Source organism: Pan paniscus, chromosome 9, assembly GCF_029289425.2.
Source record: "Pan paniscus chromosome 9, NHGRI_mPanPan1-v2.0_pri, whole genome shotgun sequence".
Classification (NCBI taxonomy): Eukaryota; Metazoa; Chordata; class Mammalia; order Primates; family Hominidae; genus Pan; species Pan paniscus.
Window position 1 is genome coordinate 36,723,107 of NC_073258.2, and position 17,803 is coordinate 36,740,909.

Consider the following 17,803-nt stretch of genomic DNA (forward strand, 5'->3'; position numbering starts at 1 on the left):
TACATAAAACATGAATCTTGCTTAGGAAAGCCCATGTGGGGATCCAGATGCCTCTTTCTCCGACCAGTGGGTTTTGCACTTTTTTTTTTCTTACAAAAAGTGCTTTCTTCAAATAAAATCTCACATTGTGCAATAATATTATAGCTAACATATTTATTGAGCACTTAGTATGTGCCTGTTATCATGCTAAATTATTTGTGCTTTCTCATGTTGTCCCCAACACAATGCTATGAAGTCCTCTGTCATGTTACCCATTTTACAAAGGGAGAAAGTAAGGCTCACGGGTGTGACCCTTTTCAAGCTCACGTAACCTGTAAGTGGCAGAGCTAGGAGTGGGTTATCTGGGTGTATTCTGGCTCCTGCAGCCCAGCCTCACTGTGCTCTACCGTCTTCAGAATTAAAGTGGAGAAGCATGCTTAGGGATGGAGGTGGACAGAGAAGGACTGAAGCCCCATCTTCTCAACTGTCACTTCCACTCCCTTCTCTGGTGGTCCCTGAGGAGCCTCTGGGAAACCCCTAAAGCCTCTCGGGAACCTCAGTTTAGAAACCTCTGCAGCTGACAAAGTATAAGCAAGATTCCAAAGCAAAGGAGGCGCTGCATGTGTGCGTGGCACATTGGCTGTCAGGGGAGGGGTGTTGGTCTGTGGAGGTTAAGGAAAGAATTCCAGAAAGAAAGTAGTGGCAAGGCCAGGGTACTCAATGACTACTGGAGGGTTGGCTACTGGAACTCAACTGGAGAAATCATCTTTTAAAAATATCATATGCATGTGAACTACATGCAGCCTCCCCCCTACCAACCCTCCCGCCCACTTGGATACATTTTCCAGTAGTCATCATTCTTTACTTTGAAAAAGCCACAGGCAAGGCAGGGTGAGTTCATGAAATTCTAGAGTATTTTGCAATCTGTGACTGTCCAACCTCCTGCCTGCAGTGCAGCCAAGCAGAAGTCCTGCTTCAAAGAGCAGGTCAGAATCCTTTGTGGTTACCACACCAGGGCACAGATTCAGCGGCACTCTGCTCAAGCCATTTGAAGGGTTTTTGAGAACAGCTGGTTTTCCTAAATAGGCTGAGTATTCCACCCTTCCCTCTCCTAGACATCATTTGTCTAGAAGGCACATCATTTTTTTTTCTCCTTTTCCTTCCCTTCCCTCAGGTCTCAAATATCTAAGCTGTTAAAAATTCTGAACTGAGAAGTTTGAGACGGAGTTTTGTTGTTATTTTTGTTCAATATGGACAATGAAGAGAGGAGAGGGAAGGCTGTTTTTCTACCCAACAGGGAGTGGTGAGGAGTTCTTGGCTAGGGTGAGCACTTGCCAAGTGCCAGGCATGTGACTAAACACTTTGTACACAAAATCTCATTCAATCTCCCCAACTCCAGGAGGCAGAGGAAAGCATATCTCAAAAAACTGGCTGCAGGTCACATGGCTGGTAAGTGGCAGTGCCTGCCCATGAACCTGGGTGAACAGGAAGCTGCCACTGCGACAATCTTTAGGGGGGCCCAGAATTCCAGATAGTATTTCCTGGGAGGTGGGTAAGGACCTCAGGAGAGGTGTCTCAGAGCCTGCTGGCCATGGAGCAGGGAAAGTTGGCTGAGCAGTGCCCAGAGGCAAAGCTGGCTGTCTCCTGACCCAGCCCTGCCAGAGGGGGCTTTTGTAGAAACTGCAAATGGATGCACCTCTCTGGGTGGCAACGTTCTTGTTGATAAAAGACAGAAGGCCCCTCCTGCTAATCCTCCCACCTGTGGAGGAGAGCAGGGGCTACAAGGCTCACCCGGTGCCCAGGCAGCTCCAAGAGAGGTGTTTACTCCAGGTGAACATTTCACACCCAACTTCGACCTTTTGGAGGTCAGTGATACTGAGCTTCCCCTGAAATCCTGAGGGCCAGTGGCTACTTGAAAGCCTGGCTCCATCCCTCAGGGAGCCTTAGGAACCTGGGCCAGTCTTGAAGGATATTTTATTTTCACTGGCCGCATGACTTGATGGGAATTTCTGTTTTCTCAGTGGGTGGTGGGAGGAGAAGGCTGTGTCTTCGATATTGCCTGATGCAGGAATCACAGAAGCTTCTGGAAGGGATCCTAGCAATGGCCTGGTCTAACCTTTCATGACGCTGATGGAAATGTGGAAGCCTCTGGCCAGAGAGCTGTGTCTGAATGTCTAAGACTTGGTTGGATTTAAGGAACTCTGGCAATGCCACTGGTGATCACTTCTGTTAACCTCATTCTTTAAAATTGTGGTAAAACATACATAATATAACACTTAACCATTTTAACTTTTCTTAAGGGTACAGTTCAGTGGCATTAAGTACATTCACATTGTTGCACAGTCATCAGTGCTATTCACTTCCAGAATTTGTTCATTATCCCAAACTGAAACTAATCCTTTTTTTTTTTTTTGACCCAGAGTCTCCCCCTGTTGCTCAGGTTGGAGTGCAGTGGCATACTCACAGCTCACTGCAGCTTCAACCTTCTGAGCTCAAGGGATCCTCCTGTCTCAGCCTCCCAAGTAGCTGGGACTACAGGTGCGTGCCACCATGCCCAGCTAATTTTTGTATTTTTTCGTAGAGACGGGGTTTCTCCATGTTGCCCAGGCTGGTCTTAAACTCCTGACCTCAGGTGATCTGCCTGCCTTGGCCTCCCAAAGTGCTGGGATTACAGGCAGGAGCCACCATACCTGCTCCCCAACCTTTTTTTTTTAATCTCACTGTCGCTCAGGCTGGAGTGCAGTGGCGTGACTGCAGCTCACTGCAGCCTTGGCCTTCCGGGCTCAAGGGATCCTCCTGCCTCAGCCTCCCAAGTAGCTAGGACTACAGGCATGTGCCACCATACCAGGCCAATTTTTAAACAATTTTTTGTAGATACAAGGTCTCACTATGTTGCCCAGGCTGGTCTCCAATTCCTAGGCTCAAGTGATAATCCTGCCTCGGCCTTCCAAAGTGCTAGGATTACAGGTGTAAGCCACCACGTCCAGCTAATCCTTCAATTTTTAAAACAGTTATGTGTGCTTACCAGGTACCAGACTGTGTCCTAAACACTTCCCATATGATAACTCATTTCATTAGCATAACAACTCTACAAGGTAGCATTGTGGTCATTCCCATTTTACAGATGAGAAACTAACTGGGACATGAGAGGTTAAGATGACACAGCTAGTGTCAGAGCCAGACTTCCCATTTGGGACACACCAAGTCTTCATGACACAGAGCTGCTGCTTCACTGCCCAGGCCATTGCCTGGGGCAGCTGGTTGTAGCCCGCCCCTCCCACTGCCACCCCAACTACTTCCCAGCAGAATAGGCAGAAAGAGGGGGCTCTCATGATGGCAGGTCTGGGTTAAGTGAGGCCTGACCTTATGCATAGGTAGAGAGAGAGCCTGGAGCTGGGCCCCACCACTGTGGGAAACATAGGGAGGGCACGGCGACTTGAAAGTTTTCATTTTCCTCCTTCAGATTTAACCTGTTAACCAAATTTCAAGGGAAGGAGACACAGTACATTTCTCATGTCTTTCTGGGAAACAAGGTGCTTCTTAGGCCTAAAGGAGAATTGTACGATGTATCTGTTTGATTCAAGTCCAAATGCAATGATCTAGACCTTACAGATGAGGGTGAGAGATTTCACATGTGCGTGTGTGTGTGCACGCGTGTGTGTATGTGTGTCCATGTGGGGTGGGGGCAGGTGTGGGATTGTGTTATGTAGGTAAGTGCCTCAAGTCTGTGAGTGTGGCCTGGTCCCTGGCCCCAGAGGCAGGGGCTTCTGGTAGTGGACTTTTTGCAGTCCCTGGAGGCATGGCCTCTCTTGCACACTGCCTGCCTCCGGACACTGAGTCTGGACTCCTACATGGGGTTAACACTCAGTGAGGACTGACAGCTTGATTGGCACTTGCATGACCGCTGAGCAGCGTGTGCTCCTGTTGTGCCAGCAGTCAGCCAGGTGTGCTGTGATATGTGGTCACCCAAGCACCTCAGTGACAGAGGCCCTCAGAGGGTTTCTGGGGGCAAAGCTCAGCTGGCCTCCCTCCGGCGTGGGATTTTCTCAAGGTCCCATGCTGCCTTCTCAGGTGGAGAAATCCAGGCTGAGAAAGAGGAGGAAGGGTGGGGAACAGTGAGGGGCTCATATTTACTGAACACTTGTTTTGTGCCAGGCTACATATTTACACCCTTTGGCTCCCTTAGTCCTTATAGTAGCTCTCATCACCCCTGGTTTAGGGAAAAAGAAATAGAAGCTCAGAGAATAATGATATATTAATATCAATAACCACAGTGTGATATCAATTATAAGATGGGTCAACTTGCATGGAGCTTAACTGTGAGGCCCAGGGCAAGTCACTTAGCCTCTCTGTATCTCAGTTTCTTCATGTATAAAATGGGGATAATAATTGTTCATCTCATAGGGCTTTGGCAAGGATGAGATGGTGCTTGGCACAAGGTTTGGTACACAGCTCGTGTTCAGTAAATGTTGGCTAAAACCACCATGACCAAGCAAACACAGCATACCAGGTCCTGGGCTAAGGGCTTTCTTTCTACTACATTGTTTAAATATCATAATAACTCCAAGAGACGTACATTTTACTTGGCAGCAAAACGAGGCTCAGAGAGGTTAGCTGAGCCGCGCACGGCCTCGAGGCCACAGAACTAGGGAGTTTGGGGGTGAGGGTTCCAGCACCTTTTATCTGCAAGAGGTTGCCCTTCCTTCCATCCAGGAGCCCTCCAGCCCTCTGCCCTGAACTCTGGTGTTCCTAAGCCCCAGCACAGCTTTGTCTTCCGCCTGCGGCCAGCACCACCTCCTGCCCTAGCCCATCCTGGCTGCGCTCAGATGGGCTTCTTCAAATGTACGCACCTGTCTGATGCTCAAAGGCAGGGTAGTACTCTTCACTGCTGAACAGATCAGTCCATGACATCAGGGGATCGCAGAAGGATGCATTAGGCAGGAAGGTGCTGTGTGTCACCGAGTCCAACATTACCCTGTAACAGCAGGAGAGGTTGTGAGGAGGCTGGGGTGAGGTACTCCTGAAGCCACACTGTGCAGGAGCCCCTAGCAGGGCGATACTTGTTTTTTAAAAATGATAACAAATATGTCACTCACTAGGAGCAGGCACCCCCTAATGTCTCCTACGAGTGACATTATTCCATCCTTGCCATATCCTGTCTATCCCCATTTTAGAAGAGAAAACTGAGGCAAAAGGGTTGAGACAATTGCCAAAGTGATATAACTAGAAAGTGGCAAAGAGGGGACTGGAGCATGGAGGCTCTGATTATGCAATATTGCCTCTTTATTTATGTTTCCTGTTTGCTCACATCTGACCCCTGAACTCTGACTTATGATGTTCAATAATATGCTTCTAGAAACAGCGTGAGATGCAGCCATAAGAAAGAACAAGATCATGCCCTGTGCAGCAACACGGATGCGGCTGGAGGCTATTATCCCAAGCAAATTAAGTCAGGAACAGAAAACCGTATACCTCATCTTCTCGCTTAGAAGGGGGGCACTAAATGTTGAGTACTCCTGGACATAAAGGTGGGAACAATAGACACTGGGGACTGCCAGAGGGAGGAGGCAGGGAAGGGGGCCAAGGTTGAAAAACTAACTACTGGATACTACACTCAGTACCTGTGTGATGAGATCAATAGCACCTGAAACCTCAGCATGGTGCAATACACACAGGTAACAAACCTGCACACATACCCCTGAATCTAAACTAAAAGTTGAAACAATAAAAATAAAATAAAATTGTTTTTTTTAAAAGATGTAATCCTGCTCTGTCGCCAGGCTGGAGTGTAGTGGTGTGATCTCAGCTCACTGCAACCTCTGCCTCCTGGGTTCAAGCGATCCTCCCACCTCCACCTCCCGAGTAGCTGGGACTACAAGTGTGTACCATCAAACCTGGCTAATTTTTGTATTTTTAGTAAAGATGGAGTTTCACCATGTTGGCCAGGCTGGTCTCGAACTCCTGACCTCAAGTGATCTCCCCTTCTTGGCATCCCAAAGTCCTGGGATTACAGGTGTGAGCCACAGAAACTGGCCGAAAAAAATAAATAAATAAAAATGAGGTAAGAATTACTGTGTATGATTAATCCATAATTCTGAAATCTGAAAGCTCTGAAAACTGAAAGGAAGTGTGTGTGTATGTGTGTGTGTGTTTGCTGCAATCTTATTTTCTAGCACAAAACAGTCCTGAATTGATGTTATATAGTTTTATATACTGTTTTATACATACATACACATACATACAACATATATATGTTATACAGTTTTATAACTGTGGTTGCAGTTTTATTTATTGCACTGAGTGAATATTCTTATGATGCAGTGCAGAAATATTAATGTTTTGAGCAACCCTAAACCCTGAGGGGTAATCTGTACTCCACTGTATATATACTATCTCGCCTTCCTAAATCTGTGAAGAATTCAGAATTCTGCAGCATGTGTGGCCCAAGGTTTTGGAGACGAGTGTGGACCTGTGGTAATTGCAACAAGCACTTCACTTTGGGCTTCATGCTAAGTACTTTAGCACTTTAGCTATATTCTTCCTGGTCTGCTCAGAACAACCACTCTGAGATAGGTACTGGCAGCAGTTCCATTTCATAGGTGAGGGATGGAGGCTCTGAGATTCCGGGTAATACATGCAAAGCCAGCGAAGCTGGGTGGTGGCTCAGGTGTGTCTGTTTAAAAAGCCCATTCTAATTGCTGTGCTCCAGTCCCCACACACTTTGGTGGCGGCAAGGAGCTCTGGGGCAGGGTGTGTGGTTGAGGCTGGAAGGAAGGCAGAAAAGAACAGGCCTAGGGCCCCCGCTTGCACACATTCTTGCCTGTGCCGGTCTCAACTTTGCTGCTTCCCATATTCCCACATGCCACTCTCTACTGAATCCCATCTCCCCGCAATTCAGAAAAAATAATAATCCATGTTTGGTGGATTAAAACAATCTGTTCACCTGAATTCTTTTTTCTGATTCTTGAAATAATGTTGACATAGAGTAGTTCTTTCCTCGTTTTGCAAAGGGAACATAGCTGCTCAAGATCACACCACTGGTAAGTGTCTTGGGATATTAAACACATGGAATTTTAGGATTGGCAGGAGTGAATTCTTTATCTAGTCCAGTGTTTCCTAAACTTCAGTCATTTGCCTACGACTGTGATAATTTCACTCAATCCATATACTATGAGCACTATTATTTATTTAAAATACTTAAAAAAATCATCAACTCCCTTTTTATTTTAACATAAATATGCTAATTAAAAGGAAAACTTTATATTAGCAATATAAATGGAAAGTCAGGATTTTTAAAACATACATAAAAATAAATATTTAAGCATTTGAATAAAAATGGTTCATGCGCCACCTAAATCAGGGGTTAGCAAACTACATCCTACAGGCAAAATGCAGTCCCTCACCTATTTTTGTAAAGCCTGCAGTTAAAAATAATTTTACTGCTGGGCGCAGTGGTTTACACCTGTAATCCCAGCACTTTGGGAGGCCCAGGCGGGTGGGTCACCTGAGGTCAGGAGTTCAAGACCAGCCTGGCCAACATGGTGAAACCTCGTCTCTACTAAAAATACAAACATTAGCTGGGTGTGTTGGTGCATGCCTGCAATCCCAGCTACTCGGGAGAGTGAGACAGGAGAATCGCTTGAACCCGGGAGGCAGAGGTTGCAGTGAGCCGAGATTGTGCCACTGCACTCCAGCCTGGGCGACAGAGCAAGACTATGTCTCACAAAAAAATAAAAAATAAAAAAAACTTTACATTTTTAAGTGGTTACATTTTAAGTGGTTATATAAATATTTACATCATATCCTTGATTTTGCCTTTTGGCCTGCTAATCCTAAAATACCTGGCCCTTTAAGAAAAAGTTTGCAACCCCTAACCAGATTCATCTGGCATATTGCCAGTTGATGTGAGTACCACGTGTTGGAAGATACTGAGTTAGTCCAATTTCCCTCCTCGCCGCCACCATTTTACAGTTGAGGAAGTTGAGACTCAGGGAATTTGTGTAACTAGCTCAAGGTCACATAGCCAGTGGATGCCAGAGTTAAGTGGCAGGGAGGTCCTTAGTTTTCTGACTCTCAGCCCATCTGCTTCTCTTTCTGAAAACACAATTGAGCCCCAAGGCACACTTATATAGCAAATCAAACCTCAGTACTAAGAGGGGCAGGATTGTTTGATTCTGAAACCAAAGGTCAATTCTTTGCAGATGCTTGAAAATCTCCAACCACCATCATCATCACCATCAAATGTGTATGAGAGGCCGGGTGCGGTGGTTCATGCCTGAAATCCCAGCACTTTGGAAGGCCAAGGTGGGCAGATCGCTTGAGGTCAGGAGTTCGAGACCAGCCTGGACAAAATGGCGAAACCCCGTCTCCACTAAAAACACAACAATTAGCTGGGCATGGTGGTGCACACCTGTAATCCCAGCTACTCAGGAGGCTGAGGCATGAGAATCACTTGAACCCGGGAGGCAGAGGTTGCAGTGAGCTGAGATCGTGCCACTGCACTCCAGCCTGGGTGACAGAGTGAGACTCTGTCTCAAAAACAACAACAACAACAACAAAACCGTGCATGAGAACTCCTCTCCAGATGTAAATATATAACCGAGTTTGAATTCTGACACTTAGGCACCTTTTCTGGGCCATCACCCAAGAGTTTCCAGACTCTGCTGGGAAGTCTCTTCGCTGATGCCTGGAGAGGGTTAATGTGCTCTGCAGATTATCGTGGGCATGGATCTCCTCCTGGGAGCCCAATCAAACAGATGTCAAGGCTGCCTGGGTTTGGGCTGTGATTTTCCCACGGATTGGCTGGTTTTATATCCTGAGTGTGGGGGACAGGGAGGGGGTAGGATGCTGAGGGATGGGGTGAGAGGTTATGAGGAAGGGAAGGGCCTCAGGAGCTGAAAGCCACTTCTGCTTTCTGGACTGGACTTCAGAAAAGTTCCTTTAAGTGAGGGCTGAAGACAAATATATCCCTTTTCCTCTGGGCCAGAAGGCTCAGAAAACTAAAGAAGAGGATGGCAGACCTGTGATATGACCTTCATTGGGTTGGGAGAAAGGAGAGGTGAATTCCACATGGAAGAAAACAGAAAACAGTCCCCAGGTCTTCAGTGTCAAATAAGGAATCCATTAAATTCAAAACTCGACAGTGGGAATGAGATCTTCCTCATCTATGCCTCACTAATTGCTCTCAAAAGTCATTGGGTATTAAAAAAAAAAGGTCATTTGGTAAATTGAATGGCATTATATAAAAACTAGAAATATTTTTTGATCAATAGTATTTTTACCTCCTTTAATATTGTTATTCTTTCTCCTCTTTATACCGGCCTACTCACTTGATCTGTAATCTCTCTAGTACTATACACAATGCTGTATCTGGTTCCCTTTGGTAATTCCTTCTAAGGCAAAATATATCCATTAAGTTTTTGTAAAGAGCCTTCTCAGGTGTACAGCATGCTATTTTTCTTCTGTAATTATTTCTTGCTTTTGGAAAAAATATCTTTTATAAAAGCAGAAAAAGGTGTTTTTTTTGTTTTGTTTTGTTTTTTTTTTTTTTTTTTTTTTTCCTGTTACAGCAGGAGTGGGTGTTATTAACTCTGGGCTCTCCACAAAAGACCTTGGCTACTTAGCCAGCATGCAGTAGGTGTGAGAGTTCAAGAATAATGGCTGCTTTGTATTCAGTAGCCTCTCTTCTCTAGGCCCTCTAAGGTCCTTGCAATAATTGAAGATTTTAGCTCTTAAGGACTTCTTTAGTGGAGGTAGAGCAGGATAGGTGGGAAAAGGCAGATGTCCGGAGCCCCCTTTCTCAGAAGTAACATTGAGGCCCAGGGATATGTGAACACAGGCCTGAGGTTAGGCCAGGCCTGCTCAAGGGGGGTGATATTGCCCCCCTCTTTAGGGAACAAAGATGAGTTCTTGGGGATCAAAAAACTGAGTTATTAATTACAGTGTTTTATCACGCTCCAAAGGTCTAAGTAGATGTATAGTTTATCTCTGGTACTCACATTTCTGGTGGGGAGATGATTAAGAAAAATGACCTAAAAAGGGTCCTTAGGAGAAGTGATAAAAAAAAGGTGGAGAAGCGCTGTGATAGATCCACCTAGTGTCAGCGTCAGTACAGACAGGGATCTGCTGGGAGGTCTCTTGGCCTGCTGTTCTGGACATACTTTTCATTTTGTGAGGGACTAGCTGGCTCATCATGGAAGGAGCCCTGGGCCTGGAGTTATGATTCTGCCTCTTGCCCCTCTCCAAATCTCAGTTCTTCAACTACTAAACAAGAACACAGATAAAACAGCCCCCAAGGTCTGCCCTAACTCTGGGACTTTCTGCAGACAGCCACCTGATTGAGCCAACACATCCAAACCTGGGCACTCACACACATATGCATACACATTGATTATGTTTGCATTTTTTGGTCAAGCAAGTCCACCAAATTGGAGGAAAATCCAACCACTACACACACAGACTGAACTTTTAGTGCTGAAAAAGCTCCCTGATTTCCTCTTCTCCCTTTTCTCCTGTGCCCACTGCCTTCTACCCCAGTTGGAGGTAGATACCTCAGGACAACTGAATATTCTTTGCCCAGCCTAGCCGGGTAACTTAAACACTCTGGACCCTCACTCACTGCCCACCGATAGATCCGTGGAAGCTGGAATCAGTTTCCCCCAAATGTAGTCATCATTCTAGCTGCCTAGTAAGTAGGAAAAGCTCAAGAATGATTAACACAAGGTGGAGGAATCAGGTGGGCTCACTTCACACGTGAGAAAGTTGGCTGCAGGTACCTGTGGGAGTGAGGCAGAGATGGCATGGAAGCTGAGGTCCCCAGATGCCTCCAGTGGCTTCTGAACCCTTCTCAGAGCTGGCTCACATACCAAATGCACACAGAGAGGGTCCACCGAGTTGAAGGCACAGGCCTGTGGGCTTCTCAGCGTCACACAAATCAGAGGCAGCAATAACAGGTGTGGCGCCCATGGCCTGAGCAACCTGGCACCCCTGCTCAGCCTCCCAGAGAGAGAGGAAGGAGCAAACCACTCAGCCTTGGCCAGTTTGCCAGAGGAGGAAAATTCCTTCCTGACTCTGGTGGTGATCATCAACTTCACTCTGGGCATGTGACCAAAAATTGGCCCAATTAAGCATCTACACATTGGCTGTTTACGGGCCAAATAATCACTGGGCAGAACTAGGCCATAGGGTGCAAAATATAGAAAAAAGTGGCCAAGATTGGGCTTCCTCAACCCCACCCTCTGAGTGGTATCATCGCGAAGAAAATCACTTTTCCTTCCCTAAAGCCTCAGTGATACCCAAATGTCCACTCTGTCCAAAGCCTTGTGAGCAAGGGAGGGTCAATTTCCTAGCCCTTGGACCTCCCTAAGAAGGGGCCCATTGAGGAGAACCCAGTGGAGTATTTCAACACTTACTGCTAAAGAAAGATTGAGGGTTGGGTGCTTGAGGGTTTGTTCTTCTGGGAGGAACCCTAGCAACTGTGAGAACCAATTTGCTGACCTCTTGTCAAGTGATTCCTCATTTTTCTTTAGCTCGCTTAGGGAGTTTGCGTGTTTGTTTGTTTATAGCTGTTTTTCTGAAGGTGCAGCGAAGATCCAAAAAGGTATGCCATGTAGTTTGCTGTAGGCTTCGATGCAAAGCTTACCAGTTTTGGATTACATACATCAGGGGTTAAATCCTACCTCTGCTGCTGCGAACGTGGGGCACATTTCTTACTACCCAGCCTGCTGAAATTCTTAAGCTTTTTTTCATATAGATGTGGTATATAATATTCATGACCCTCTTTGAACTACGGTTTCCTCATCTCTAAAATGGGGATTTTTTTTTTTTAATCATTCAATCCAATATATGCAAAGGACGGGGCATAATACATATGTTGAATCCTGTTTTAGAGGGAAAAATCAGCCATCAACAATGTATCTAAAAATTTGCCACTCTGGTGACTTCTGAAAAAGGGAGATGACCAAACTGAAAACTCCGGCCCAAGAATACCTTAGATTATGAAAAACAGTATCGCAGAGAACACGAAGACAAAAGAATCAAGCGTTCACTCGGATGGGCAAACCACCCCTTTCCCTGGGTCTCTGGACTAGACTGAACCACAGAGCTGCCTCCCTAAGTCATCTAGCCTTTCTGGCCTCAGTTTCCTCATCTGTAACATGAAGCGATTGCACCTAGTGATGTCTGACACACTTTCGGGCGTACAAAAGGCATCCACACGCAGGCCCGGCTTCAGCCTGAGGAGGGAGCTTGTGCTACCTGTCGCTGTCAGCAGGGGGCAACCCCACAGAAACCCCACACACTGCAGAGTCTGACAAGGCCTGAGAACACAGTGGAAAAACCCTAACCATTGCTTTTCTGGAAGCATTCTCTTCTGGGGAGATGTCAGAGGGCAAATGGGTTTCTTTTAAAACTGTTTTGTACAAATTCCTGAAAATACCCCAAACTATAATAAGGCAGTTCTCTGTATCGAGGGGGTGGGGGACAGTGGGCAGGCCGGTGGGGAAAGGAATTCAGTCAGGGGAGAAGGGTAGGTGGGGGGCTTTCCTTGAAGCTGAATATTTTTCTGAGTAAAATCCAGCTTCCCTTCCTAAAGAAGCTTTAGGGAGGATAGAGAACTGAGCGCCTGGGCGCGTTCTCTTAATTCCCCTTGGTTCAGCTAAGGGATCCAGAGGGAGTGGTGGCTGTGAGGAGGGCGGGTGGCCGCACGGCCTGCGGAGGCAAGCAGGTCTCTCTGAGGCAAGCCGTCACATCCGTGTCAAACAGCTCCCGGTGGCCCTGGGACTGCACCCAGCGCAGGTGCCGGCCCTGGAGCTGGAGATGGACGAGCAGACCCAGGCCCCAGGCCGAGCCTCTGAGCCCTGACACCCCTTACGATTCATCCAAAAAAGCAAAGAAAAGGCGCTTACGTGAGGGCAGCGGTGGCTAGGTCCAAAGATGAGGCTTTCAAGGCAAGAGAAGGCAGGCGCTCCCAGCACCAGCGTGCAGTGGAAATAAAGACACCTGTAGCCTTGTGATATAAGTGACACCTACAGACAGGTCCGTTTGGTTTTTCAGGTTTACGCACAGCCCCTTTGATGACGGTGACATACAGTGTGACACGGCTCTTTGGAGGGGGTGAAATGGTTCTCATATGCAGAAAGTTTACCTTTATCCTGCTTTTGTGCCCAGCTCACCCCTGCCCTGCAACCCCCCACTCCCAGCCCAGGGGACTCAGTAAACAAGCAGAAAATTCTTGTCCCTGGGAGCTGTGCGGGGATCGTGCGTTTGCTGAGGAATTTTCCTCTGTGCAAGCTGGAGGGGAAACACAGAGATTCCACCCTGGTGCCGGTCTGCGCTGCCTCTCTCCCAGGCTGGCTGAGCCCAGTGCTTTTGTAAGATCATGTCTTTCTCCGTTTTTCCCATGTGGTAAGAAGGAAGAGCATTATAGGCCCAGTGTTAAGACCTCAGGTTTTGCAGCTAGTTGCCTTTAGATTCAAATTCAGTGTCCATCATTTCCTAGCTGTGCTACCTAGAAAAATGTAGCTAACATCTCTGGGCTTCATGAGTGTAATGTAAGTGATAGGGCCTCTCCTCATGTGGATGCCAGCTCTCAGGTGTCTCGCCGAGAACTGCCCGCTTTTTAGTACTTCTTCGTGACAATAGAAACTCTGCCTAATTTAGGCTGCGAAGCACAGTGTCCCAGGTCATCTATGAGACAGGTATTTATAACCCTGTGCCTTTTTGCATTCTGCTTCTAGCCATCTTGTGCAGCCGAGATGTTGTATTCAAATGGCAGACTCCAAGCTTTAAAGCGAAAGCAAGGACTGGTTTGTTATGTTTTCTTGGGATCACCGGGCATGGGTACAAACACACAAATACAAATACGCATATAGCCTGCAGAAACAAAAGGCAGTTCATGAGAGGATTCGGGGTGTCATCATGGAAAAACTGTTGAAGGAAGATAGGTGACTGCCTAGACCCCTATCTTGGCTGGGTAACCTAGACTTCTCTGGGCTTCATTTTTCCCCAGTGGCAAAAGGAGGAAGTGGGATTGAAATAGTGATTTTTTCAAACTGCGACTTGAGGAATCCCAGGGGCTCCCTGGAGCCCTTACAAGGACTTTTGCGGGTGAGAGGATGGGAGTGGAGTAGAGTGGGTTAGGCTCTAGACCACCCCGTTCCTTCCTGACTCAATAAGAGCATCTCAGCTTTTATATAAATCTTCCGGGTAAGATTTCATTTGAACAAAAGAATCTGCCCTTAGAAAGGGTTTGCAAGTAACTGGATTACATGGTCTTTGGGCCTCTTTCAAGCTTTAAAATTCTGTACTTCTCTTCCTCTTTGGTTTCTGGGGGACTGTGCACTGTGATAGTCCCACACACTGTGTTTTCCATTGTTGGGCACTGGCCTATCTTGTCATTGATTTCTGAAATGTTACCAGTGTTTCTTTCTGAACATATACATTCTTCTCAGTGGAGAGGTTTTTAGGGAAAACATGTTATTCTGATACTGTTTTTAGAAAGAGTCTTTTGGGCTGGGCGCAGTGGCTCATGCCTGTAATCCCAGCACTTTGGGAGGCCGAGGCAAGCAGATCATGAGGTCAGGAGTTCAAGACCAGCCTGGCCAACCTGGTGAAACCCCATCTCTATTAAAAATACAAAAATTAGCTGGGCGTGGTGGTGCACATCTGTAATCCCAGCTACTCAGGAGGCTGAGGCAGGAGAATCGCTTGAACCCAGGAGGCGGAGGTTGCAGTGAGCCGAGATAATGCCATTGCGCTCCAGCCGAGGCAACAGAGTGAGACTCCATCTCAAAAAAAAAAAAAAAAAAAAAAAAAAGAGTCTTTTGGAGAAATTATATTTTTTCTATACTCTTTTGGCTCAATTTTTTCCCCAGGGGCTGTGGCTGCCCAACTGACTCAATTATTTGAGTATAAAAGTCTTCTGACAATGGATGTACAAGACCATGAACTCTGTTTGTCTCACGGTCCCAAATGAATAATATAGCATTTCTGGGTGCCCGTGTGTGAAATTACAGGCTTCTGGATCAGTGGATAAAAGGGATGATTAAGATAAACCCAAAATAAAAGAAGAATTTGACTCTAATTAAGTGTAACTATCACTTTAAACTTAAATTTGATTGGAATGGAGATCTTGGATGATATTGAACATGAAGCATCTAAGAACTGCATTATGAGTGTTGAATGACAACAAGAATGGGGACTGGGGATGGAAGAGGAAGGTAAAAGGACTAGGGTGGAGGGAGGGGGGCAGAAGAAGGAATGAGACATTTTAGAACTCCCAGCCTATCCTGCTTCTGGTGTCCTGGCTATACAGCAATATTAAGTAACACCAATTGGGCTTATAATTGTAACATAGTGGCTAAGAAAACAGATTCTGGAAGGAGACTTCCCAAGTTTGAATCTCTGATCTGCCATTTGCTGTCTGGGTGAGTCTGGGAAGCCTATTGAACATCTCTGCATCCCAGTTGCCTCATCTGTAAAATGGGAAAAAAGGAATACATTTCCTGTAGGGTTGTTGTGTGAATTAAATGAGTGAAAACTTGGGGAGTAGAAGGAGCCCTAACTAAGTGTGGCTTATTTACATTTTGACCTGTTATATTCCTTACATTAAATTTTCATACATATTCGACAAGGAAGTTACTGATCATCTCTAATTTACAGATGAGGAAACTGAGGCACAGAGAGGTTAAGTAACTTGTTCACGGTCACACTGCTAAGTGGTAGAGCAAGTATTTTAGTCTAGGCTGCCTGCCTCTGGAGCCCATCCTCTTAACTGTTGTGCTAATCAGTTTCTGGGTGCTCCTGGGGCAGTTCTTTGCGGATAGGGAGGAGAGAATCACACCTAAAGAGCATCTATGATGTACCAAGTATTGTGCTGGGATGACTCACCTGTATTTCCTTGGTTATTTTTCACAATTATCGTGGGAGGTAGCTATCACTATTTTCTTTTTTAAGACAAAGAAACAGAGGTGCCACGATTGCTGAGGCTCACCCAGTTGGTCAGTGGCCAAACCTGCATTGAACTCAGGCCTGACCAATGTTAAAGGCAAGCTGTGGAAACAGGAGCTTAAGTTGGCCTCTCTTCTTTTGCTCTGGCCTCAACACTGGCCTAAAAGGTGGCCCATCCCTCTCTGTTGGCTCAAGATTTCTAGGATTCATGGTTATTGCTGGCACAATCTGTCTGTTAGTATAGAGTGGAAATTCTGGTACCTCACTGAATCTGGTGCCTAGTATCATTCTTGGGATCAAGAATGCACTCAATACCTACATGGATCATAAAATCATGTGACTTAAAGGGCATACCATCTGACAGAGGCTGGAGGCTTCCATCCTATTCTTTTCACTACATATAACAGGCTTCACATCTCAGATGCTTTTCCTAGAACTTGCTTTCTTTAACCAAGGTGAACATTTCTTTGTCATTTATTTTTTCCCTCAACCTGCCACCTTTACCACCATCCCAAGAGGCAGCGCAGGCTGAAAACAAAAGCGAGTTAGAAAAACAAGTTTAGGTAAATTCACAGATAATAGCATTGGAAGGAGAGATCTACAGTGTGATGGTGAAATGCACTGGCTTTGGATTAGACCCCTGTCACTATTATTCTCATATTATTTTTAGAAAAGAGCCTGTTGGAGAAAATGCAATTTTCTATGCTCTATTGGCTCAAATATTTGGGAACAAAAAGATTTCTGTCAGTGGATGTATATAACAACAAACTCCTAGCACCTGCCACCTGGGAGACATTAGATGAGCTATCAGATTTTCAGGGTCACAATTTCCTCACCAGTGAAGTATCTACTACTATGATTCTTGGTGCATGGTAAATTTCAATAAATGGCAGTTATTGTAATGGGCTATAGAGAGAGACACAGATATTGGTTGAGAGCCCCAACCTTTGGGCATTACCGTAACAAGTAGGATAATGTTGCCCTTCCTCTTCCACAATGAATAATCATAATAGCTACCATTTGCTGAGCATTTACCGGGTGCAAAGAACTGTCTAGGCATGCTACAGTTATTAAGTCATTTAATCCTTATATCATTCCTCCGAGGTAGGTACCATTATTATCACCTAAAATTTACTGATGAGGAAACAGGGATAGAGAGTTGAAGTAACTTGCCCAATATCACATAGCACGTGAAGCTTAAAGCAGTACTGGAGCCTCTGCAGGATACACCAATGCACCATATATGGAGCCTATGCACCAGAGTCCACAAGCTTTACCATTATGCTACCATTTGGTACCTCTCGGTGAGGCAGAATCTAAGTTGAAGAGATACCAATTTTCTTAGACATCCCAAATTGCTGGTAGGATCCTTGAAAGCAAGGACAAGAGTCATGAATCTTTTGTCCCCCAAAATGCCTTGCACAGACTTGTGCAAAAGTAGGTGCTTAAGCAATTCTCATTTGTTGATTGTCAATTGGTTGATTGATTGGTCAGATTTCTTTCTTTGCTTTGTTTCCTCTTTGGGTATTTTCCCTCATCCTCCTACATCCAACTCACTCTTTAGCTGTTCATGCTACCATCTTCCTGACCAGAAGCCCCGATTCAATCGAAGCAACAGTTAGGTGGCCCTCTTAATAACCCTTCCTTGGCTATGAGCCTCAGGACAGTAAAGGTCTCTGTTATTTCCAGTACTGAAGGCACCCTGGAGGTTAAACAATGGCAAAGTCAATGGGGAATATTGTAATACAAAATGACAGAATTTGATTTCATTAAAATCTGTAACAAAAATATGATTTTATAGTTATAGGTTTAATTATGATAATGTTTGTGAAATAGTTGATGCAACTGCATGACCATATTGCTGGTCTTTCTTCTT

General features: G+C 45.7%; 1 protein-coding gene across 3 annotated transcripts in view; it reads right to left on the reverse strand.

Annotated features, from left to right (window-relative positions):
• ELF5 (E74 like ETS transcription factor 5) overlaps positions 1-11,003 on the reverse strand; it is a 33,027-nt gene extending 22,024 nt beyond the window's left edge. For 2 of the 3 annotated variants that reach the window (XM_055093845.2, XM_057299028.1), the window contains exon 1: positions 4,830-4,950. In XM_055093845.2, the coding sequence (XP_054949820.1) occupies positions 4,830-4,950 (121 nt within the window). Of the gene's footprint in view, positions 1-4,829; positions 4,955-10,754 lie in introns of those variants that run through there. The other variant, XM_055093844.2, reaches the window with a different exon arrangement.
• Positions 11,004-17,803: the final 6,800 nt, after the last annotated feature.